We start from the raw sequence: 25,482 nt of genomic DNA on the forward strand, positions 1-25,482 counted from the left end.
ATATTCAGTAAATGGAAAAGTTGGCATGGTGGTAAAATGGTCAGCAGTGTTGCCTCACAGCAAGAACAGCTTGAGTCCTTTTCTTTTGATTAACCAGAGTTAAGAGATAAAGTGATGTATTTTTGTGTCTTAAAGGGTGGCTTAACAATGTTTAGGTAAACCTGTCTTTTCAGCATGTCTTTGCCACGGGTGTATTAGGGATGCAAATGTAAGAAAAACATTTCAGTTCTTACCTTTACTTGTGTTGCAGCAGGTTGCAGTTTGCCGATATTGATTTGAGGAGATGAGTGAAGATTTGAGAGCATGTTCTCACTCCATTGGCAGAATTTAAGCAAGGCCTGGTCAAACTGCTCTACCAGTGAAAGGTGGCTCTGAAGCTCTGAGATTCTGGAGTAGAAAAAGGCTCCATGGTAACTCCACAATTTAGTTAGTGCAAGACAAGCTTTAAAATTTAATTTGCAGTCAGACTATTTCATTGTACCTTCGAGGGAGAACTTCATTTTGGACATGCAATCTCCTCTGCAGGGTTTCAAGCTCATCTTTCAGCTGACTAACTCTCTCTCCCTCTGCAGTGGGATACAATGATGTCCCCAAAGATGCCAGTTCAGCATGAGCCCTCTCAAGGGATTGAACCTCAGAGTGCAAGACCTGCAAGGAAAAAGTATTCATCCATGTTGTTACAATAATATATTATTAATTGAATTCTGTTTCATAGTTAAACTGTGTCTGTATAAATTGTACCTGCAAATCCTGTATCTCGCCGTGGAGCTTGGCTTTATCTGCTGACAGGAACGGACTTTCTGGTTTGGACGCAGATTCACTTCTCTCCAAGCAGGAAACAAAGTTTGAATGCTGCTTCTCATACCTGAAGGACATCAGAAACATTGGAATTGTAAGATTTATTTACAGAGTTGGGTGCACTTTGCTTCAAAGGGAGACACGGCTCTGTTTTGTCTATTGTCCATATCAAATGTAACTATCAGCATTTCTTAATTTTATCCTAAAGCTTTTAAAATTACTATGCTACATACAGTAATCCATACTTTTGCCAAAGGGAGAGCAGGTTTTCCAAAGTGCTCTGTTTGTCCTTTGCTTCCTGTACATGCTGGTCATAGGTGGTGTTTAGCTCTGTCACAGTCCGCTCTGCTTGCTCTTTGTCACTCAGTCGACGGGCGCCAGCCGACAGCGACAGCAAGGTTCCTCTCAGCCGTTCCAGACACTGACAGGCATCCTGGAGAATAATAACACATGGCAGTGACCAACAAAGCCTCAACCTGCACTCTAGTACCATTACTGGTATTTAAAGTTAACTCGCAAAATGAGCAATTGTAGAAAGAAATAATACCATGTGGTTTTGAAGGGCTTTGTAGGTCTCTGATGAGGAGGTGCAGGATTTGATAGGATGCTCCAGGTTTGTATACAGTTCACTAAGAGATGCTTGTACCTGACAGAAAATTAAGACCCGATTAACTCCATTAATTATTATCTCTCTAATCTTTTCTATATACCACTGTTACTGCAGCAGTATCAGTCAGTGAATATATACCTCCTCTAGGCTCATTTTGAACTTCTGCTGGTGAGAAGAGCTTTCCTCCAGCTGTCCATCAAGCTGCTGAACGCTCTCCTTCAGCTCCTCCCAGTACCTGCCGATTTGGGTCAAACGAGCCTTGATGCGAGCCGCCTCCCCCGAAGACACAAACTGAGCCAGGGCTTGGGAGTCTGTCTCCAGCTGAGAAAGAACCTCCGCTCGAGACTGAAGTCCTGCCGCAACAGCCTGAAAAAGCAAGACAATTAAACTGTAATAAAGTCCAAATAAGATCTTTATGACTCAATCAGTGTTCCTCCATCTAAAAAGAGGTCCTGCCCACAATTAAATCACCAGCAGTTACTGTTTTTTTCAGTAAGGACTAATTAGCAAGGAAGCTCTTTGTTGGGCTAGTAGCTGTTAAACATAGTCAGACAGAATAAGGCATTCATTTTTATAATCCCAAATTAATAATAAATAGACGATGTGTGCCTTTTATTAAAAGTAATAAGTGACTAATTAATGGCGATACATGCTCGAATGTGAGTCATCAGATCACAATCTATTTCTATTGTCTCATCATTCAGATCTGATGTGTGTATCCTCAAATGTAGTAATCTTCTATCTAATGTGTATTTGATGCACATATATGATAGCCAGCATACAGTTTATAAAGATTTCTGACACCATCTTGCCATCACAATTTGGCCCCTTGTTAAAGTTGTTAGGATACTTAACCTCTGCCATTACTAAACTGTTCAAGTGTTGCCCAATATATCCTAACGGCCAATATTTTCTCTGGGGTTTTGTGCCTTAAATGCCATCTTCCAGTTTTTCAGGAAATATAAGTTTCACCCTCAAGGCAAATTTGTCAAAACTGTGACAGCTTGAGGAAGTCAGATACAAACCACAGACTTCATGAGTAGCTCTTTTTCTCATCTTATTAAAGACAGGGGGTTGCTGTGGGTGTCAACGAGAGAGACAGTCTCGATGGGCAAAGCAATATTGCACTGTTGCTTCCAATGGCCTCTTCAGACACCTTATCGATTTTAACTTTAATGTCTTGGCTTTGTGGTTGTTGTTTGCTGGCTAATATTACTTGGTTTTATGGTTTTAATGGGTTGGAGCGTTATAATACACACTACTGTACCTTGACTGTGTCGATCTGTTCCTCCAGAGGCAAAGTAGAAGACTTCATTGCATCCAGCTGTTTTTCCTTTTCAGATATCCATAAGGAAAAGGCTTCAAATCCAGCTCCAAACTGATCCCACTGGTCTTTCATTTCTTCCAGATTTTTGACACTGGGGGAGTAAAAATGATAAATTATATAACTTTTAGCTGCAAGCAATGCCTGATATTCATGTTAGGTGTAAGACAGCTAAATTTACTACTGCACATGTCAGTCAGCACATTCTCAAATGCACCAATGTGTGTATGCGTATGTGTGTTTCCGAACAAAATAAAAGCTTTAATCAATGAATCTATTTTCTTACTCTTTTTTCAGCCCAGACTCTACTTTATCCACTTGTTCGCTGAGAGAGCGGGCTTGCTGTAAAAGCAGAGTCTTGTTTTTGGGGCCCAGCTGGATTTCTGCTGATCTCTTCAGCAATGTGTTCATATGTAAGGCCTTTGCTTCACATTGCTTCAGCAGCACCTGCTCACAAAATGGCAACATTTAGTATAGTTTTCTACAGTATTTATCTAACCCATACCTTTCAGTTTAAATGTTAAGAGTCAACCAAAAGATATTTTTTGGTTTTGTTTATTTGTTTGGTTTTTTAACTTAAAAAAGAAGACTTACTCTGGCCTGATCAAGTTCAACTGCCAGACTTTCTGGACTGCTGAAGTTCAGGTCTCTCTCCATTGTTGAGCGTGCTTTGTTAACAAACTCATGAACTGCTTCCTGTTGGCTGTCAAACTCCTGCCAGGCTGCCAGTGTGACCTGGGAATGACAATCGTCAAACTCATTAAGGTCAGATCAGCATTATTTTTAGATCCATTCATTGTGTTTAGTGCTGTTATCAAACCTTCATATTTAAATGTTGTTGCAAGATAATAATCATCCCCCAGTGGCAGAAAAAACACGTAAAGATCACACTAACAGAACACAATGACACGGCACTATACCAAACCTGCTTGGTATGACTATTATGTATGCAAATGACACCACAGCGTCTGCACCTATTAGCAGGGGTGATGAGTCAGCACTGCTAACACTTGACAAAAACCACACCATACAAGGCAGCAACTGCACAAACATTAAATTCATCAGTGTTTACATTACTGATTATCAGTATAACCGCTAGCATAAAAAAGGCTGAACTTAAATTTCCATTTCAACACTAACCCCTCATCTCACAAATAGCAGCACCATTAAGAATAACATATCTGACTCACTGCAGCGAGGCATCCTTAGAGCTGTAATGCTTCTCAAAGAACAGTACTCCATTAGAAAATATCAGTCAGACCTTTCAATCCTCTATACATAACATTTTCCTTTACTTACTTCATTCATTTATTTATACGCAGCAACACACATTAGCTTATATAATATATAGTATAATGTAACTGTGTCAGAGTCCTGGAGAGAGTAAACATGCAAAACAATATAAAAACACATAAAGGGGAAGCACTGTGAATAAAAGTAAGCTTAGAAATAAAAAAGGCCTCAAACTTCACAACAACAGATGCTGAACTGAGCAATACTGAGGACTACGCAAGAGTAGAGAGTCAGTTAGAGCAGAGAGAAAATGAACAATTTGACTATCATCAGAAAAAACTTCTTACGCAATAAAGTTTACTTTGACTTTGACTCACACTTTAACAAAATAATATGAGAGCAAAGCAGTGGAGCGATAATGCGTGCTTCCACTTGGCAACCTTACGTGATATGATAACATTCATTACCGTAGTTACGCAGATGATACACAGATATATGTTTGATCTACTCATCTCATTAGCACTTGACATTAACAAATTGATGACTATAAACGCCTTAAAACTTAATAGAAACAAACTGGAATTTTCTTTTTTAAATTGGCCCTAAAACCAAACATGATCTGCCTTTTCATGAGTTGGGGACATCACCTGACGTAGTACAGCCACAAATTAAAAGTCTTGGGCTTTATTTTAGATTCTGGTTTGAACCATTATTGGTTCCACCATTCTTCCATCTTAGGATTATCGCCAAAGTACGAAGTTTCCTGCCATGACTCTGAAAAACACCTTCTCAGTAGACTGCAACTTATCTAGAACTATATGAAATATGAAGGTAATGAACAAAAACAAATCATTCCAGTTTTAGCAGGGCTACATTGGCTTCCAGTTTCTTACAGAGTTAATTTTAAAATACTCTTACTTGCATATAAAATCCATTTTTTTACTTCCTCCTTCTCCTCCCCCAAATATTTCTTAATATGGTTTTATGGGCGTAAAACCCTTACTTATACTTATACTAGGTTATACAAATTGAATCGAATTAAATTGAATTAAATTGAATTGAATAATACAATTGCTAAATTGATCACTACACCAGGATTAAGCTCAGATCCTGGGAATAACTTTTCACACCATATGCTCATTTCACCAGAATTATTCAGAGCACAGTGTCACAAAAAGAACTTTATGACTTTAGTGGGTGAAGAAGCATGCATCAAAAACACTGTTTCATCACTTTAGCCAGTGTATCAGTGTATCAATAGCTTTCGTTGCTTTCAGATCAGTCTTAAACACTGCTCACCTCAAGGCTTTGCTCCTGTGAATCCATATTCTGTTCCATTTTGCTAAGTGTGTTCTCTAAACTCTGCAGGTCCTGCTGCAGAGTCTCCCCCAATCCTTCCTCAGCCTGGAGTTGCTGGCCTCTGGTGAAAAGGTGCTGAACATCCTTCCTCTTTAGTTTCAGGCGTTTTAATAGTTGCTATTGGGAAACATTAAAATTGTTTGGTTATTAGAGTCAAATTCAATAAGAAAATCAAGCAAAAACAAAATCCAAAGCACGGTAATGTGGAATTATTTGTTTGGTCTAAGGATACCTGATGAACAAGCAGCATCTGTTGGGCTTCTCTAGCAGTTGAGCAGTCCAGTATTTTAGTAACCTCAGCCTGAGCCTCTTTCTGCCCCTGAAGCAGGTCTTCCAGTGTAGTTTGTACCTCTTCTCTGAATTGTACACAATCCCCAACAGCCAGCACCATCTTCTCAGCCTGATTAAAGACATCAGAGAAAACGCAACGCTGTCACAAACAATACTTACGCTTGGATATTGCTATTGTCTGCTTCTGTTGGCTGGAAAATGTCAGTTTCATGATGTCAACTGTAACAATATTTAATAACTCATATCTTAGACTGTAGCTGATGAGAGATATTTTGATAAAATTCAGTGGTCTCACTTATATGGTCCACAGGCCAGAGCCATCCTGTCAAGAGGATGACTGCACAGCATGAAAATTTATATCTTAAAATTGGAGGGAAATCATTTATAATCCCAATTTTAACTGTTTTTCTGTTAAAAAGTAAAATATGACTGTGATTTAGATCTACATACGAAGTATTTGTGCCTAATTTTTGAATAAATTACTTAAGATAAAAACATGTGAGAACATCACTTACCTCTAACAGAGAAGCGAGAAGACCCTTAAAATCAGTGGAGAGCTTGCTCAGTGCACTTCCTTGCCTCTGGGCATCGCTGTCAGCACAGATTTCAATCAGTACAGCCATACGGCTTTTCAGCCAGCCAAGATTCCCCTCCTGTAGCTCTGCATCATTCCTCAGCTCCTGCACACAACAACAGAGTGTGATACGACCCGTGTGGACAAGAGTCACCTGACCCGGAGTGTTTATACAGTAACAGCTTCAGACACGACACTGAGAAGATGTGACACACCACAGAAGAAAGTGGGAAAGGAAGTAAACAGTTTGGACTTTAGGAAGAGGACTAACTCACCGTTATGGTAGCCTTCACCGTGCCATATTTATTGGGGTCATTAGCTCGATTTCTCAGCATCCTTAGTTGGCTTTCTTTAGATATAAGCCAACAGGAAAGTTCAGCGTATCTGTTTGACACCAAAAACAAATCTCATGAAAACCTTGAACAGCACTTTAAATTCATACAGAAAATGAGTACTTCTCTAAAAATATATATATATAATTAAATATCAGATGCACTATGGAAGCTGGGATAGACTCCAGCCCCCCGTGACCCTGATAAAGATAAGTGGAGGAGAATGGATGGATGGACATAATTTGGAATCTGTGATCTTTGCACCAAAAACTGAATACACTCGTAACTGCTACAACTACTGGTCTTTTTCTCAAGTGAATGAAAAAACGTTAACATGATTACATCGGGTATGCCAGGAATGTGTGGCACTGCACGGCAATGACAAACACACAGTTTTATTGCTGCAGCGCCACAAAACACGAGGTTAAATTCTAAAGTATGTGCGTATGTGACATTTACAGAAAGTGTTTACACTGAAAGAAATGAATCATAATGACTAATTTTATAACATTATTGCACCTTTTGTTGTACTCCTTCCATTTATCTTGGTGCTGCATTAGCTTCTGGTGAGTGTTCTCAATCTCCTCCCGGACCTCAGCAAAGTCCTTTCTTGCCGTCTCCAAGGTCTGGTGAGCCAGGTCACCCTCGGGGAGTTTTTGACAAAGTTCCTCCATCAGCTGCAGCCTTTTCTCACATATAGACTGTGGACCCTTTTCCCTAAAGAAGGCCTGAAGGCCATTTATATAAAGCAGAAAATGCATGTAAATCCAAGGCAAAACAAAATGCTGCTAAGCTGGGTGACAGGAAAGAGCTTCAGCTCTTGACACACTTACTGTGCGAGGCAGTGAATTGATTCACACTGAGTTAATCAATACATGTAACCAGGCCAGCCAGCCATCTACACTGTGCTTACCCTGTGCTCCTTAATGAGCCTTTCGCTCCCCATGCTAGCCAGGTGGCGGTTTTCCCTGGTCAGCTCTGCCTGGCACTCTTGCAGTGACAACATCAGCTTGCTTCTTTCCACCTCCACCTTCAGATGCAGGAGATGAAAGGGAGCATCTGTCTGTATATCCTGAAAAAGGAGAAAGACAACAGCAAAGCTGTCAGACTCTGAGCAGCACAGTTTGTTTGCACCAACTTTTTGAAAAGCTGCAGAGAGAGTTTCAGTCATTCCAGTACATTTTAAGAATTTCCTACTATCTTATAAAAGTCATATTGAGATTGAAAACATTTTAAATTAATGGATTAAACATCCTTGACACCAACCTTCCAGTGTTTATGCAGCTTTCTAACTGTTTCCTGCAGTGACTGCTGCTCCTGCTCCGGCAAAATGTCTGTCAGCTCATCACAAGCTTTCAGGAAAGTGTTCAAGACCCGCTGGTCGAGCTGTCCAAAGAACTCCTGAAAAAACCCATAACTGCTCATCATGTTTAACACTTTGCACAGACTATACTTTGTTTCATTGTTGTACATGTTACTGCACTGGGATTCAATACCGTGTATACTGTCATAAACTGATATGAACGATCTAAAACATCTGAATCTGGCAAAGTACACTCACAGTGTGTTTCTTCAGCAGCTCTTCTGGGTTGCCTCTTTCTGTCAGAAAGTTCTGTGCCATTTTAAGAACCTTCTCCAGCTCTATCCGTGACTCATCAAATCTCTTCATTAGACTGCTGTTGGCCTCCACATGTTTTCTCCACTCTGTGGACTCTTTAATCAAGTTCTAGGCACAAAACAAATCATTTTTAGTGCTAAAATAATTCAGTCACTGATTACGGTGGAGAAGACAGCAGGTCTTGATGTTTACCTGTGATGAGGTCTGCAGGTCTGCTACCCGTTTCTGCAGTAGACCCATATCCATATGCTCGAGGGTTTTACTACTGTTCATTATTTTCTGGATGGTCTGGTGGTCTTTCTCTATTACTGTCAGACACTTCTTACAGCTATGTGTGAAGGTTGCCAGTTCCTGTAGAATTAAATGACAGGTAGGGTGTTAGCTTAGGTTAGTTAGTTTAGGCTAAAACATACATAAATCTGCTCGAAATCCGAACTACTAAAATGCCTCAGTGTATTTCACAGTTACTCACCTGGCATTTCTGTTTAAAGTCTACTGGTCCCTCCGAGTCGGTGGTGCTGGTGATATGACTAGCCTTCTCCAGAGCTTGGTAGAAGCCTGTGATATTCTTCTCCATTTCCTCCAGTGGAGGTAAAAGCGATTGAGACTCCCGAAGCAGAGGCAAACATCTCTCCCGTATCTGATTGGAGGAGAGAAATGGTAATAATATTTCATCATAAGAAACTTCATTATCCTTAAGTTCAATACAGGTTATCCATCCATTATGATTTTTTTTTTAAAATGTCAGTATGTAAAAACAAAATGTTCTATTAGAGTAAAAAAGCAGTTTAGCTTTTATTTTCTTAATAAAAATGGTACATTTGATGTTGTAGGAAGGGGCAGTTCTTGATTTAATTTTAATAAACCATGGGCTAGAAAATCTAAGAGGTTAAATCTCACAGCTTGGATTTCATTTAAAGACCTCCTTTGCTCAGGAATACAAAGTAGTGCAAAAAAGCTAATAAAGTAAGTAAGATGCAGTGGTGTTAAGCAGCAGGATTTCTATTTTAATCACACATTAAAGTAAGGCCATGTAATCTATATAGACTTGTACACACGTTACTCAGCTGCTCTTTGATTGAAGCCATCACAGTCATCATCTGTGAAACTTCCTCTTGTGGAGTGTCTTTGGTTAACAGCTGAGCTGTGCGGCTTGCTGCCTTACAAGCTGCTTCCATAGCTGGCAATTTGTGCTTAATTTCCTAGAGGAAGTTGAAAAAAATTATGATATATCATATAATAGAGAATACATAAGGATTTATCTAAGTTGAGAAAGCAGATTTACCTCAACATCTTGGACAAAGGCTCTGCAATTTAGAAAAGATACTTGGATAGGAGCTGTCATCTTCTCATTGGTTGCATCCATGAACATCTTCAGTGTATTAATCCCGTCTTGGTAGTCTTGCCTCAATTTATCCACCTCATCCGCTCTTGCATACTGCAAGTGAAATAAAAGATACCACAATATTTTTGTCCAAATCGTTAAAACTTGCAGCTGTTTGGATAATAAGTACAATTCGATATTTTTTGGTGGTGAATGTGTTGTTCCAAAGTGTGTTGCATTTACATGTTTGACTTTAACAAACAGTTCCCTCCATCTCCCGTTCAGCAGCAGAAGTTGCTGCTTTAGATCCCGTGAGACCGTATCGTCACACGTCTCAATGAGAAAGTTCCCGGCATCGTTCATGTCCATGTGCTGCTGGATCCAGTGGGAGAAGTTTCTGAAAAAGTCCTGTAACAAAGAAAAATACAAAAGGCAACACAACTTTAACTGTACACTCCTTGGCCAAAGAGAAAATATGCTTTTCTTTCTATTCATGTTTTTAAAAAATCAACATAAATTGTACAGAAAATATTGTTTTTTCTATTATCTGAATGCACTTACACGTTTGGCATTCTCTGACTGGCTGAGCATCTGCTCTGCATCCTCTAGCCAAGCCTGCAGAGCTGCCACTGTGCTGCTGTACTTCTCCCAGTTAGCGATCACCTCCTCCAGCATGCTCCGTACACTGCGCACCTCCAAAGCCAGGTTCTTCCACTGAGCTGTGGTATCACTGAGGAATTTACTCACCCCCTCTGCTTCATCAACTTAAAACAGAGAATAGAAACAGTAGTTCAGTTAAACCAAAATCTACATGGTTGCCACCTGTATACAAAGCATTTGATTATGTCCGCTGATGATTTGGCCTCATGGTTGATGCTGGTGTGTTAGGTCAGAAAAATCATGCTAAAAAAGCATTCAAATTATTGTTACTGCATGCATTATGCATGATTTCATAGTTTGGGGATTTTAAAGAGAGAGAAACGAGAAGTGCAGCCCCCTATTTGCAGACAGAAATGGCTCAGGATCAGGCAAAGTTTGGACTGTTTTTGGACTTACCTCTGTTACAGGTCTTAGACCCTGTAACGTGAAATCAACAGTAAGTCTGTTTACTAGAAGCCCAAATTAAAACACTTGCATATAGTATGCACAAATAAAAAAGCAGCTTAGAAATAAAAATGCAAAGAGACTTACTTGAACTGTCAGATTTAACATAAACCTCTGCAGCTTGCTTGAGACCTGTGAAGATTGTCTCATACTGCTCAAAAAATCTGTGGCCTTCAACGAATGTCTGAAACAGAAAGAGAAACGCTCGTTGGTTTGATGTCTTTTAAAAACCCAGACTACAATTCCTATGATTTCAACTTACAAGGTAGCTTTGCAAGAGGAGTTCAACTGAATCCCGTCGGCCGTATTTAATGATCCACGACTTGAGTTTTGATTCAGCCAACATAAGAAATGCCATCAGTCGATACTTCATTTCCCAGAATTCCAGCTTAATCAAGTGAGCGTGTGATGATGTAGACACAAAGTTGAACCTGCAAATTAAACAAATGGTCTGTTATTATTTTGAAAAGTGCAAAAAAAGAAATCATGAAACGGTAAAGAAAAATGCACTTATCCTGACAAAGATCTTACCGTTCTGCCATATCCTGGAGCTGCTCAGGTGGGACAGGTACCCCATTCACCGATCTGTCCCTGTGGATCTGCTGAAAGGTTTGCCTGTGGGACTCCAAGCTTTTCAATACCTCCTGCAAAATTAAACAAGCGCCTGTTTCTTCATACCGTCCAAAACAAAGTTAACCCCACAACACGTAAAGGCTAAAAGGTAAGCTATGCTACCTTATGCTGCTCTAGTTTTCTGTGAAGAACATTGGCTGTCTCCTCATGAGCATGTTGGATGGGAATGTCCTCTCTCAGAGCCATCTCGGCTCTGTGCAGCCAGGCGCCAATCACTCCCAGAGGCCCAGGCAGGGACTTGTCCAGATGGATGTGCCAGTCGAGCAGCTGCAATTGACACTCATTAAACAAAACCACTCTACCAAAGCAAGATCCCACCGTACAGGAGGCTATGCTGGGCATAACATTTCCACATGGTCACAAGCAATCAGGCCACAAAAGAGTGTTATGCAAGTCTAGACAAGCTGTGGAGGTCTCGAGGAGTAGACCACCCCGTGAACAAAATCGCCTCTGTTCCCATCTCCTCCCCCTCTGAACAAACCACTTGCACCCCACTGAACTTTCATTGGCAACGAGTAAATAGATGAACCCTGACTGGTGTTTCTCAGAGCCTCCAGTGCATCAATCCAATCTTTTTAGCCAAGAAAAGGACAACAACTAAAAAAGAATGATTATTGCTAATCATCAGGTTTTATTTAATTCATGTGTGGTTAATTATCACAAATTTTCCTGCTGTCTATGTGGCCCATAATGAATTATTCATGCAGTACAATTACCCTGGTAGACACACGGTCCCAGGCCTGCTTGACCAGAGCTTGATCCACAGAGAGCTTGCCATCCTTTTGGACTGGCTGTAAGAGTGGATCTGTCTGCTTTTTCTTCATTTCATACTGGACACGGAAGTTCTTAAATGCCTAAAAAAAGGAGACACACATTGCTAAATGAGTTTTCCAAAGAAGAATGCTACAGTCCATTTGCCACACCTCACTAACCTGGTACTTGTCAGCAAGGCTTCCCTCTGTTCCTTGGGCCCGGAGCACATCTCTCTCCAGCTGATCTAAAAACACCTTTAGTTCTCTCAGCATCTTCCGCTCCTCTCTCTGTCACAATCAGCACACATACAGCTTAGATTGGGAACAGACCTAATCTCTTTCATTATAAGCAGGCCAATGGGAATCTCAAGTAAAAATGACATGCCGAACACACACAGTTAAAGATTAGACTCAAGACTCAACTTGCAAAGAGACCCACACGCAAACACAACCTCTACATTTAAGGACTAAATAGTTTTAAAAGTTAAGGTAGAAGAAAAGGGTGTACAGACAGTATCTTGTTAGAAACTCTGATTTAGTCTTTTAAGTTGAACATACCTCAAGCATTTGCTCTATATCTTGGGGACCAAACTATCCAGGAAAGCGGAGAGATGCAAATATGTGATAAAAGCATTAGAACAGCAAGGGAAAAAGAAATAAAGTGGATAGAAAATGGAACAAGATCGAGGTGGACATTCACTCCAAACAGGAAGCATGCAGCGCCGTGACCTGAACGCTCACCTGGAGCACTGGCACTGACAGTGCAAAAGTTGGAATTGAGCCAAGAAGCAGCTTAATGTGCACAAAAAATAAATTAAAGAACGAAATTAAATGAGCCCATGTTGATGGAAAACTATATTGATGATTATATTTATGCTGTGATCATGCAATGATTGCTTTATCTCACTTAAGCTTTATGTGATAAAATGACAAGAATCACATATAAGCAGACACAGCTATTCAAAACTTTTGCTCAGCAGCAGATGAAGCAACTTTCATTAAGTATGGACTGTTCTCTGTATGTCGGCAGTTTTTGGAAAAACTGTAGGCACTAAGTACAAATTTAAATGTAGTAACGTATGTAGTTACACATTCATTCTAATCCCCATTTTACCCCAAACTATCACTGCCTACATACACTTGAAAAATAAATGATAAATTTAGGGTTAGCTACCTCATCTTGCTGACCGTCAGTCTCAGAATGATGGGGGTTCGGATAGTGCTTCAGAAACTGCGCCACGTATGTCATGATGGATTTCTCGTCTGGCTTGTCTACGTCCACATCTGCAGATTAACATAAACATTGTCCACTGCACTTGTTGAAAGAATACAAAAAGAATCATATTAAAAATGGATGCAAATATATTGAGACGTTTAATAATCCTGTCAGTATTAAAGGTAAAATGTGCTCTGATGAGGAGGATATCTGACATAGTCATTACTTTTGGTATTAAGTCAGTATGGCACATAAATACTTTGTGTCCTTAGGATAACTCTCCCAAGGCCTGCCGGCTAATTATACATGTCTTTTTCATTTCCATCCTTGACCTGATGTTTCTAGAAAACGGGGTCAAGCTCCTGTAAAAGCAAAGGCATTTCAATGTGTAGCTGCAATAAAGCATCACGACTCTGCTACAGAAGACAGGACTGCAGAGCTGCTGCAGACTGCTTCTACACAGACTGAAACTCAGAGCTACAGATAGCACAGAATATTAATCCTCTGTAAGGTGGTATTTTCCACCACACAACTTAGCAGCACAATTTCCTGTGCTAAAACACTAGCAAACATACACTCAACAGTTAAGCATGCATGCTCAATACCACTTTGCAAGAATAGCCTGCAACTCTGGAATAATTAATGCGAGCTGTTGAAAAGGTCAAGGACACCTTCTGGATCCAGCAGACGGGGAATGCCCAACTCGTTTTCTGCGAGTGAAAAGGCCTCCTCCAAATTCTCCCTGTTGCTTCTTCGCCGTACCACCTCCATGTCCACCAGGTCAGGTCTGATGGCGTGCACCACTGACTGGAATGCAACGCCATCACGCCAACTGGGACCAAAGTCCTTCACCTCAATTCCAAAATTCCTTAAAAAAGAAAAATGTGAAAATGTTCATTTTGCAGACTTTGCATACACGAACCTTTCCGATATGATATATATCATGATGATGATTTTTAAAGTGACATACTTGGCTGCTGTACACTGCACCCATTGGAGCAGTGCCTTCTTGGCATTGCCCTTAAATTTGTTGACCACCTTTCTCTTCATTGGAGGGCTTCCTGTTCCAGAGCTGGTAATACTCTCCACGGAAGAGTTGCTGTTGGATAGAGCCTGAAGGGCTGGCAGGTTACTGGTTAGCTCTTCAATCTAGTTGAGAGAAAAGAAGAGAAAACAAGGAGAACATGGCAGCATGTCTTGAGATTTCCCTGCATCTGTAATTTTTAACATCACCTTTAAGCTGCTTGACTTACATACTTTGTCCTTTGTAAAGGTTAGACAGCATAAAGATTAGCAATACATTAAATGTTGACCATAAAAAATGATCAGAGGGTGTTACTTGCAGGAGAGCAACTCACCTTGGAGAGAGACAATGTAATAAAACTTTTGGGATTTAAAGAGAGATGAAGTATTACCTGGAAGTAGAGGATAATAGTCCATATCAACCCAAGGACAATTGATGGTCGGCCATCTGCGATGTCAGTTGCATGAATGTTAACAAGTTTGATCTGAAACAAAAGCCAAGCGAAAGGTTATTATGAGAGTTAAGTCATATTTAGGCAGTCTAGAAGTGAGACGTTCAACCCAAAGGAACCCTTTCAGTTACACAGTCCAAAGAAATCTGCAAGCTTTTTTTGTTCAAAGTCATCAAAGCCACGTCTTTGATGCAGTTAAGTATTGTCACTGGCAGAAGGCACAAACAGCCACAATGAAGAGTCAACCAGATGAACAAAAGAAAAGTATTCAACTAAAGGTTAAAGTGAAAGCAGATGCAACACAGCGTTTCAAACCCTGCATTGAAGAACTGCTACAATTTGTCATGTTCGCATCTCTGCTTTTGGAATTTAGGGAGCCAAACATACCAGTAATCAGTGGTGTAGTCAAAATGCTTTAAACACACATCAGTAGAAAAGCTTAATGGCTACATTTATAGAAAACAAATGATTGTATCCAAGCATTGCATAGTCTACATCGTGCATCAAAAGAAAAGGATGCATACAGCATATGATCACACAGGGCGTTTACTGGCGACTGACCGGAGATCCTCGATACACAGACTGAAGCCACACGTGATGGGAGAGAGATCACAACAATAGAAGTCTCAGTCCTGAGGGAACTCCAATGAAAGTGGGACACAGGCTTCAACAGAGCCAAGAGATTTAGAGATGGCTTATGTAATCAAGAAGTCCCGTTTCCTGCTTCTCTAAACGTAGTGCATTTTCTACCGACAGCTACCTCATGCATACTAACCAAATAGCCAATCAAAAGCTTTTTCTCGGGGGTTATTAGCCATACCTTGACTTCTTGAAGACATGTCACATATTTCAAGTATTATATTCAGTTGTGGAAGAAAAATACTTGACAAAATTTACTGTGAAAGGTCAAATTGTCATTATGACTGCATGCTTACCTTCCTGCCTTCGAGGAATTTGAGTGCAGTGCCGATGTTGGAAACCCAGTGGATCCTCTTCAGCTGGCGGCCTTGCTCACGAGGCTTAAGACAGAAAGGACAGAAAGTCAAAATTTAGCTAGCTCATTAACGTTAAGGATATCTTCATCCAACCATCTGCCATCTAATTTGTAAAATTCAGATTCAGATAACTTTATTAATCCCACAAAAGCTGTGTTTGTTTGCAGCTACCCCTGACTCACTGTAACACACAGGGAGTGGTCTGTGAGAATTAGCAGGACTTTTCGTATATAAATTAACAGCAGAGTGCCAAAGTTGCTTTGAGAAAAAAAAGTACAATCCCAAGCTTTAAAGCATGAGTTAGAACCAATCATATCTGTCTATATTAAAATCTTGGCTGATCTAATACGACCAAAGCGGTAAGTGAAATCCTCAAACACTGTTCACCATGAAAAGAGCGAATGACTCATTTGCCAACCAACAGCTTTACAGATGACATGGAAGTCTGTATCAAGACAGGTCTAATCAGAACTTGCAAAACAGAATCTGGGTCAGCGCGTGTGTGTGTGTTTCTGTATTTCTGTGTCAGGAGAGAGTGAAATAGCGGCACTGTAGTACTAACAGCTCCTCACAGCGGGGAGGCTGAGATCAAAATTAAGTCCTTGTACAGTAATCCACGACTAAATGTTTACCTTTTCAATGAAACTTAGTTGTCTAAGTTTACAGTATAGTATATACTACTAGATTTGCTTGTTGCTTTAAACACAGGACAAAATAAATCATTACGTAGGTTTTGCTAGCATCTTCATTTAACAGAATAGAACATTAACATTAAAACCCCACATACTGTATGGTCCTGTAAAATCCTAAGTACACGCTTAGTGGTTCCATATTAATTACAAGGTAAGTAGCAGTCAATTGCTGCTAATCAAATCCACTTTATTAACTGATTATCAGCAAGTGTGACCACCCCAGTAAAAGCACATATTTTGGCAGGTTGCAGGTCTGGAGCATTCAGATGCGTGTTAATACAATGTCAAGGAGGAAAACATTAATAACTACATAAGAGAAGCAATTGTTGCTGAACATTAGTCTGAGAAGGGTTATAAGGCTATTTTGAAGCAATTTGAAGTCCATCATTACACAATGAGAAAGTTTTTTTGCAAGTGGAAAACATGCAGAACTTCCCAGAAGTGGACTTCCCTGCAAATTCAGCCCAAGGTCAAACCATGCAATCCTCGGAGAAATCCCAGAACATCCAAGAGCTACAACTCAGAATCTACAGGCCCAATTCAAGAAAGACCAAACAAATAAGGCTTGTTCAGAATGGTTGTCAGACGAGAACATGGCAGCACAGGTTAGGTTTGAAAAGTTGGATCTGAACAACCTAAAAGACTTTTAGAATAATGTTCTTTACACAAACGAGACCAAAGTGAAGAGTTCTGCCCACAATCACATAAAAACAAACACAGTATTTAATTTTGAAGTACAGTGGCCATGAACTCCTCTGTATTTTAGAGTCAAATGTGAAACCATCTGTCCAACAGCTATAGCTTTACCGAAAATGGGTTCCATCATAGGACAATGATCTCAAGCATATCTGCGAATCTACAACTTGAATGGCTTAAAAATAAAAGCATCAAGGTGTTGCACTGGTCCTGACCTCAAGGTGACTAAAATGCTGTGGTGGTACCTTCAGACAGAATGTCTGCAACCCTCACTGAACTGAAGCAGGATTAAAAGAATGGGCCAAAATGTTCTCACAACAAAGTGAGAGATGATAAAATCATAGAGAAAGCAATCAAAGTTATTGCTTCTAAAGGTGTTACAAGGCACTGCATCATGGAGCGCAATTAGTTTTTCACAGGACTGTAAATTGAAAGTCCTGTGCAATCTTTCTTTTTCACATGAATGTAAATTCATATAATTTATGCCTAGATCCTGAAAAAAAATAAATACTTACAAGTCTTTGGCCAGACAGGACCTCAAGCAGTGCCAAGAGCTTCACCCCATCTTTGATGTCCTCAAACAGGTCATTTACCTCCAGTGGTGGTTTATGCTGGAGGAGAGAAGACGGTTTTAATGTGCAGAAGCAAAAATGTCATGAAAATCTGCAGTAATTAGAAGCTAAACCATTACACTATGAAGTCTGGCATATCGAAGGATACCAGCACATTACAGCAAAGAGGAGAAACCAAAGGCTGTTTGTGAGAAACAAGCTTGTTAGCAACAACTACACAGCCTCCCTGCAGCTGAAAAGATGGTGCCTTTTCCTCAGCAGTGGCTTGGTGCCCAGTCCTGAGGCGATGGTACTCATTTAACCCTAACCGGTTACTGTCTCCTGATAACATATCCACACTTTTACAGAACTGCAGATTCTCCAACATGAATGACAGCGTTATGACGTACTGTTTTACACGTTCAGCACAGAATAAATAACCAGAACACATGTTTATTTATTCAGCACAGTGAAGCTGTAATTAAAAGCAAAGCTCACCATGGGAATTCTTTATTTGGCACTGTATACGGGCCATTTCACAACTCAACATATTCCATGACAGGATGCTGTTGGCTGCCTATTTGGGGCAAAGCAGCATGAAGAAGCAAGCTACTGTCTTGTTACTGGTTGCATGTACTGTTTTGTCTTTTTGTCACAAAACAACATTAGATAATCTCTTATTGTGCTCAGCTCTGTATGATCTAAATGAAAAATCTCAGTAAATGCCCAGACAGTATAACACTGCGTGGGATCACCATTTGGATTTTTCCTGTGATTTTTCACCTCTTTATACAACCTAATTAAAATGCACATTGTTCCTTCAACACTGCAGCTTAATATCCACATTGAAGTATGAGACCCAATTTTAGGAATGTAAGTTTAAAGAGTTTTATCTATATGTCGTGATCTATTCTATTTCTGTTAGATAAAAAGAAAAAGCAGCCCTTCAGCATAAAGCAGCCTTTGTAGTTTGGAAAATCGCACGTACCCTGGAAACTTAAAAATTACTGCGCTATCAGCAAACGCTTAGCAGTGGAAAAACAGTGAGAATCACTGGAAAGTTGCTTAGTAACACAATATCAGAGGAAATGGGCACAAAGGCTGAACGGAAGTGTGACAACTCGAGGAAGTTCAAACTTTGATAAACTTTGTTCAACACTCATCTATAAAAAGCTAATTTAATTCAAAGCGATTCTTAAATATTTATACACGAGTGCACCAAATCTTTATGTAGAATTTTTTCATGACAGCAAAAAAAAAATTGAGAAGAAAAGTCGCCACTGTTAATTCTTCTGGTAAATCAGGCGGTTGCTCAGGAGCTGCTTGCAGTGCAAACCTGACTGTGTGAAATGGCTTTCATGATGTGGCTTATGCTACATTAGTCCTATTGGTATGCGCAGTGTGTGAGCTTGAGCGCAGTGCATGAATAATGATGAATAGACCAACAGCGCGTCCCAACTCTGGCCCACCACATTACTCAGATTCTTCTAAAGTTTTAGAAGCCAAGCTTTGAACTATCGTGGGTAGATCAGGCTCAACAAAAGGCCCCCTCTAAACCAAATCCTTTGCCAGATCCCAGACTGAAAACAAGCAGCGTTGCCCCATGCTACACATTTTGCTGTGTCATCTGCAGTTACATAAAGATTCCCAGCTAGTTATTTATATTTTGAGTAATTTCTGGTATGCAGTACATCAACGGACGCAATCTAATTTAGCTCCTGACGCATTCCAGTCCCACTGTGATGCAATACAGCATGTGGGCATGTGTTATTGTTGTGCATTAGGCCCTTGTAATTTACATGCATGAACCTTATAAGCAGACGACGGCCTGCAGGGAACAGTCCTCACCCTCTTGCTCTCCATCTGCACACTGCATCACTGTCCCTGCCAATCCTCTCCGCAAACACACACACACGCCGACGCACACACAGAGTACATGAATAGCCGAACACCAACACACATACTTACGCACTCTTAAACAGAAGACACACAAACGCTAAAAAAACTACAAACACATAGCTCAAACGCCAGTTTTTAGTTAATCCTTAAATCCATTTCACTTTGACTATAAATATTCCAAGTTTGATTCTTTAAAACTGAACTGATCTTTGTCTGATCTAACCTGAAGAATCACAGGTTTGTATGTATGTGGAGTTTGTCCCTTCCCCTTCATTAGACCAATTGTAAAACAACAGCCCAGTCTCATTAAACAGGATTTTGTTTTGAGTGCTTAAGCATCTTGGTAAACGATGTCATTATTTACAGCTAACTGGATAAATTCATTTGTCTTGTGCAGTGTTATAAAGGCTGGTGTTGTCACGTGGCAAAAATCATTTCCTTTTACAGATCTGACAGGTCAGCAGCTTGAAAATAGAAGCTACATAAATATGACAAGTTTGACAGGTTGCTTTAAGTGAGTTTGATCAGCCTGTAAATTACATTTCCGATAGTTTATAAGTGATTTAGGTTAGTTAAGTAAAGAAAGCAGTGAACTGCATGGATGGAAACTCACACTTACCTTGGCTAAATGAGAATTGATCCATTTTGTGAAGGTTCTCTTCTGCACTGCCTCTTGCTCATCTGGAAATTAAAGGAACATAGTCCATGTCAACACATGATCGCTAAATCGCATGCTCCGATCCATTATGCTCCAACGTTAGGCTCACCAGAAGAACTGGTGATATTTATAGTGAACAAACCACCAGATGAAACGAACACACATAGTAAACTACTAAAAAAAAATCATAAAACACATAAAATAATAATCTCGCTTAAACTTTTGTGACTTGAAACCATTTTTGGACTTCCACGGTCAGAATAATATTTTGTCATAACTTACACTATATAATGTCTGGTAGCATTGGAGCACTCCTGCACCGTGTATGTCCGCATGCATAATTTGTGGACTATTTAGATGTGTGCGGTTGATTACCAGGTCTAGTATAAAGGATCCTCCTGGGAAGTGCGCTCCAAAGGAGGTCACACCAGGAGATTAGAGGATGAGTAGAGAGGCAGTTTCTCACCCCGCAAACCCTGCATGTCCAGCGTTAACATGTGTGATTGTTTAGGTCACCCTCAGCCTCTCTTGTGGCCTATTAATATATTCATTCCAAATCCCTCATGCATTATTCAGGATGTGTAATAAAAACAACACATTTCTTTGCTTTGGCTGTTGACACGGTGAGAAGTGATTTCTAACACTCTGTCAAACATACCAGTTGGCTAATGCTGCATGCCACACAGAGTGGCCATTTTCAAATATCCACCCTTGGAGATATAGACAGTGGTCACGTGTTTAAGGAGGCATTGCGAACACTATAGAGGGAGCAAAGATATCAAGTTAACCCACAGGCAAATGCTTCATCACTGATGCACTAGGGATGCCCACTGAAGCATAGCAAGTACATACAGATGTGAACATGCAAGGATGCAACACTGAGCTGTGTTTGGGCAGCAGGCTAACTAGTTCTCAAAGCAGGGATTCACCTACAAAGCATTAGGATATATTATGCCCCATATTAGCCACATACGACCACACAGACAAGAGATGATGCCCTACTTACCACGAAGATACTGAAAAAATCCAGTCACCAGATTTAAAGAAGTCTTCCTGACAGATACATCCTTATAGTGAGCCATTCTACACCCCACTCTCCGGCTCTCGCCCTGTGCATTTCATGAGTTCCAGTGTGCATATATGTGTGCGCGAGAAAATAAAATCCAGAGTGGAAAAACTGACACAAAAACACCCAGATGTCCTTGCACCCTTTTTCCAGCAGGAAGCAAAACAGATCTGGCTGTCTGGTTTCCCAGTGAAAGCAAAAGAGCTGCTGGAGGCTGTGATGAATACGTCCCCTCCTCCCTGACACCCTCAACCTGACACACACACACACTCACACAAGCACACACACATACACACGCGCACACAAACGGCAAAGCAGAAAACCCTAACAGAAAGGGTGATTTACAATCCCATCCTTTCTTCTTCCTGTGTTTTTCCCATCCAGAGGAGCCATGCCTGTGTGGATGTGCACAGCCCCCGCTCTACTGCCTCGCTGTATCATCGTACCATCTGAGGCTGGAGGGAGCTCAGCTTGAAGCATGGCTCCACCAATCAGCATGCGGGAGGCGGTGATGTCACAGCCCTGGATGCATTATCCCGATTTAAGCTTGGTTTGTGTGTGTGTGTGTGTGTGTGTGTGTGTGTGTGTGTGTGTGTGTGTGTGTGTGTGTGTGTGTGCGTTTGGCTGTATTTGCCTCTTAGATTTGCCTAATCCTCTATGAGACTGACACATTTAAAAGCATTAAAAAGCCAAGACAAACTAAAACTAAAACTTCAACAAGTTACTTTCTTCACAGCACAAATAAATAAATTACATTTAGGTTTATTTATTAAAGAGCAAAATTAGACTTCTTCACAAAGCTCTCTATGCTACAACTAATCTTAATAATTAATGCAGTCTAGTGAGTGATGTCTACCACCTGCTCTCTCAGTGTCAATGCTATTGTGACGTCAAAGCAGACACACCCACGCCGGGATCCCCTTTGTACAAAAAGAAGCATGTTAAAGCTCTCAAGCGTGCCCGTATTGTTCTATTAAGACCTCGAAGAACCCCCTCAGCTCTGACCAGTCTGACTACCACTCAACTCTCCTGTATATAACATACAACAGTTACTAAGTATGGCACATGATACCTTCTCAGCTCCTGCAGAAAAATCCCTTTATTCTTTCAAGACCACCAGCATGCTAAAAGCCTCTCTGATATGTTAAAAATAGGCCTGAGGTTGCCGTTCTATTATTATCGCTCTATAGACTGCTGGTGAAACTGGCCCAGAAAAGCTATTTGGGTGAAAATGTTTTTCTGTTTTTTATCTAAACATCAAAAGGTTATCGGTACTCTTAAAATGACGCGTAAAGCTGCCCATACTGAGAACAATAAGCTTTTAGAGGTACTAAAACTATTACTCAGCTCAGCTAAATACCAAACTCTCCATATCAGACAGGTCCAACCCAGGAAAAGATCTCAACTGCAAAGGAAGTGATCTGTTTTTGTTCCTATCAGAGGCAACTAGGGCAAGAATCATGTAAAAAAAATATTGGATACTAGTGCCAATATGGGTGTGGTTGAACAACTTAACATATAAAGATTTTTTTTCTGCTTTTTTCTTCAGTCTAAAGCCGCTCAAATTATAAGTGTTGTTTAAATGAAAGGCACTGTTTTCGATAAACTCCTGCTTAGGTATGAGTCAAACAATAACTGTATCATGTTAAGAAGCCAATCATGTGTGACCAATATTATTATGATTATTTGTGGAAAGAAAATGCCATATGGAGTGGAAAAAGACTTGGGCCTGAGACTGGGGTTTGGGAAAGGCATCAGTGAGACTGGCAGCAGCTCGCAGGAAGGGCAGACCCCTAGTACCAACCGGAGAAGGTGAACAAACCGGCATGTGGGGCAGGAAGGTTTGCGAAAACATATAACCAGATGCGGAGCCTGGGAGAAATTCAGATAAATTATCTTCAGTGAGTTAAAACAATAAAAATCTGGCAATCAGTAGCAAGTTCTTGTTATTCTATGCAAGGAAACAAAAGTACTGATGTTCGATATCCCACCCCAAAAAACAATGAGAACATCAAAATGAACAAAACAATAAACTTAAGACTTATTGAACTTTTCCTGATGTTCCAGCTGTTCGGTGCAATGCTCAGCATGGTATTAAGGAGCTGTCCAGAGTCCTGAACTCTCACCCCAACCGGTCGCAGCAGATGGCCGCCCCTCCCTGAGCCTGGTTCTGCCGGAGGTTTCTTCCTGTTAAAAGGGAGTTTTTTCTTCCCACTGTCGCCAAAGTGCTTGCTCATAGGGGGTCATATGATTGTTGGGTTTTTCTCTGTACCTATGAAGCGCCTTGAGGCAATTTTTGTTGTGATTAGGCACTATATAAATAAAATTGAATTGAACTGAATTGAATTGTTTAAAAGGCTCATTTCCTGTAAAAAGATGCAGGTAGCGGGTAGCTCACACCTTACTATCTGGATTTAAAAGCTCTGCCTAGGACTATTTAAAACAGCATGCAATCATGAGTCGTTATGTTTGTGTCATACTTAATCATCAATGACATAATACTAATAGATAAGTGGCAAATAAAGTGCATACACTCAACTGGAAATAGCACACAACACATCAAACCACTAAAACACCTGCAATTCATGTGAGTAATGAGGTACTTAAGGTGATCTTAGGAGAGATGATACCACTGGAAATACTGTAGAGTCGGTGCTCAGCTTCACTGGCTAACGGTGGTCACCTGGGAGCACTGTAAAAGCTTACTTTTGTTCCATTTAGTCGGCAGCAGCCCTAATTGAGCTCCAACAGGCCAACAACAATCAAGTAGGCCAAGAAATGATGTGGAGTTGGACTCAAGCCAGCCAGCCCCATATGAAATGCATGAGTGAGAATGTGTTACTTAGAATGGCTTACTTATCTTCATAGTAATATGGCAACGGTGTAATCTAATTTTCAAAAACAAAGACATATAAGCATAATACAAGCTGTTGCAGAGAAATAACTAGCTTCTACAATGTTAGGAATCTAAAACAGCCTGATGCGGAGAGTAATTAGGCTCCTTGTTCATGAGGTAAAATGAGTTTGATGGCTGTCTGTTTGCACCAGCTGTCAGTGATGCAGCAGAGTAAAAGCATCTCTTACGGCTGATGACATGCATGCTTCTCTTTCTTTCTTTTTCATTTACTTGCCGTCACTCTGTTGATGATGTAACGACAATCCACTGTGGTGCACACAACGGGTGCACTCTTACATCAAAGTGTGACCACTGGCAACATGTAAGCTGTGAATATGTTTTAGCAAAAAGTATGATTTTCAGAGCTCAAAGAACGCGACACACGCTAAACATTTATTGCTCTAATGTTACTCACTGGTTGCAGTCCTTTACATGTGAGCATTTATATCTAATTATATCTTTTAATCTGGATATCTCTACATTTTGGGCTGCTGATCTGACTGAAAAATAATTTGAAGACATGTGTTGGTGTTGTTCCTGCATAATCATCATAATGTTGGTCCAGGATCAACATCGCAACTGACCAGTCACCCTGTTGTGATGTCATAGCTTTGAAATTTGGAGTAAAAAAGAAATATTTTCCTTTTTTTTTTAATGTAAAACTCTCTTCTGGAACAAATAACAGGCATTTCAAGTATGTTGTTTATTGATTATTGGAATGTAACAAATATGTTATCAAGTTAGTGTTACTGTTAGTCAAAATTAGTTACTCATGTTGGTTTGCTGGCGACAGTTCTAATAGTATTAGCTAACGTATTGGCTAATGCTAACAGAATGCTGAGACAACATGATTGGTCAGTTGCAAAGACGATACTGGACCAACATAATTATGGTGATGCAGATCGTGCTTGTTACAAGTTTTTGTTTCCACTCTTGATATTTGTGTTTGTGGCATACATGTGTTGCCAACAAACACATGTATGCCAAGTTGCAAAATGCTCCTTGGTAAACAAACTTTGCAACATCAATATCCACAACATGATTGAACGGTGTTTGCTCTTCATTTTTTAAATGATCATTTATCCATCCACCCATTTTCATCTTCTTCTGCATGTCTTCAGACTGTGATGAAGCTAGAATACCCTGTGAAATCCCACAGTACATGCAAACTACACAGAAAGGCCGAAACCTACGCACGCAATTCACTGCACACAATTTACCAGCTGTGTTTCCGCATATCCTGTTTGACACACGGTCTCAACTAGAGTGAAACCCACAAGAAGTCAGTGAGCGTATTATGAAAGGAACACGCCTGTCACGAATGCTCCACCTGGCAACTAACAGGCATCAATTATACCCCGAGGGCATTTAAGGTTGCAAGGTGAA

The 25,482-nt window shown here is 40.3% G+C and overlaps 1 protein-coding gene across 9 annotated transcripts in view; it reads right to left on the reverse strand.

Moving 5' to 3' along the window:
• The window catches only part of syne1b (spectrin repeat containing, nuclear envelope 1b), a 75,203-nt gene that overhangs the window by 46,457 nt on the left and 3,264 nt on the right, over nucleotides 1–25,482 (reverse strand). For 5 of the 9 annotated variants that reach the window (XM_004540130.4, XM_076877337.1, XM_012921947.4 and 2 more), the window contains exons 1-40: nucleotides 21,141–21,613; nucleotides 20,096–20,157; nucleotides 17,542–17,637; nucleotides 15,579–15,662; nucleotides 14,584–14,676; nucleotides 14,139–14,317; nucleotides 13,840–14,036; nucleotides 13,127–13,236; nucleotides 12,694–12,744; nucleotides 12,511–12,543; nucleotides 12,133–12,240; nucleotides 11,917–12,054; nucleotides 11,303–11,467; nucleotides 11,099–11,211; nucleotides 10,830–10,998; nucleotides 10,655–10,751; nucleotides 10,520–10,540; nucleotides 10,025–10,227; nucleotides 9,707–9,871; nucleotides 9,425–9,577; nucleotides 9,198–9,341; nucleotides 8,612–8,779; nucleotides 8,332–8,490; nucleotides 8,083–8,247; nucleotides 7,788–7,922; nucleotides 7,435–7,593; nucleotides 7,041–7,249; nucleotides 6,465–6,573; nucleotides 6,131–6,295; nucleotides 5,557–5,724; nucleotides 5,265–5,441; nucleotides 3,327–3,467; nucleotides 3,019–3,179; nucleotides 2,676–2,826; nucleotides 1,547–1,774; nucleotides 1,346–1,444; nucleotides 1,044–1,231; nucleotides 742–865; nucleotides 482–648; nucleotides 234–387 (exon numbers count right to left, since the gene is read on the reverse strand). In XM_004540130.4, coding sequence (XP_004540187.3) covers nucleotides 234–387; nucleotides 482–648; nucleotides 742–865; nucleotides 1,044–1,231; nucleotides 1,346–1,444; nucleotides 1,547–1,774; nucleotides 2,676–2,826; nucleotides 3,019–3,179; nucleotides 3,327–3,467; nucleotides 5,265–5,441; nucleotides 5,557–5,724; nucleotides 6,131–6,295; nucleotides 6,465–6,573; nucleotides 7,041–7,249; nucleotides 7,435–7,593; nucleotides 7,788–7,922; nucleotides 8,083–8,247; nucleotides 8,332–8,490; nucleotides 8,612–8,779; nucleotides 9,198–9,341; nucleotides 9,425–9,577; nucleotides 9,707–9,871; nucleotides 10,025–10,227; nucleotides 10,520–10,540; nucleotides 10,655–10,751; nucleotides 10,830–10,998; nucleotides 11,099–11,211; nucleotides 11,303–11,467; nucleotides 11,917–12,054; nucleotides 12,133–12,240; nucleotides 12,511–12,543; nucleotides 12,694–12,744; nucleotides 13,127–13,236; nucleotides 13,840–14,036; nucleotides 14,139–14,317; nucleotides 14,584–14,676; nucleotides 15,579–15,662; nucleotides 17,542–17,637; nucleotides 20,096–20,157; nucleotides 21,141–21,216 — 5,484 coding nt within the window. In that variant the 5' untranslated portion in view covers nucleotides 21,217–21,613. Of the gene's footprint in view, nucleotides 1–233; nucleotides 388–481; nucleotides 649–741; nucleotides 866–1,043; nucleotides 1,232–1,345; nucleotides 1,445–1,546; nucleotides 1,775–2,675; nucleotides 2,827–3,018; nucleotides 3,180–3,326; nucleotides 3,468–5,264; nucleotides 5,442–5,556; nucleotides 5,725–6,130; nucleotides 6,296–6,464; nucleotides 6,574–7,040; nucleotides 7,250–7,434; nucleotides 7,594–7,787; nucleotides 7,923–8,082; nucleotides 8,248–8,331; nucleotides 8,491–8,611; nucleotides 8,780–9,197; nucleotides 9,342–9,424; nucleotides 9,578–9,706; nucleotides 9,872–10,024; nucleotides 10,228–10,519; nucleotides 10,541–10,654; nucleotides 10,752–10,829; nucleotides 10,999–11,098; nucleotides 11,212–11,302; nucleotides 11,468–11,916; nucleotides 12,055–12,132; nucleotides 12,241–12,510; nucleotides 12,544–12,693; nucleotides 12,745–13,126; nucleotides 13,237–13,839; nucleotides 14,037–14,138; nucleotides 14,318–14,583; nucleotides 14,677–15,578; nucleotides 15,663–17,541; nucleotides 17,638–20,095; nucleotides 20,158–21,140; nucleotides 21,614–25,482 lie in introns of those variants that run through there. The other 4 variants (XM_012921939.5, XM_012921944.4, XM_012921943.4 and 1 more) reach the window with 4 other exon arrangements.

This window comes from Maylandia zebra, linkage group LG19 (assembly GCF_041146795.1).
Source record: "Maylandia zebra isolate NMK-2024a linkage group LG19, Mzebra_GT3a, whole genome shotgun sequence".
NCBI classification, from domain to species: Eukaryota; Metazoa; Chordata; class Actinopteri; order Cichliformes; family Cichlidae; genus Maylandia; species Maylandia zebra.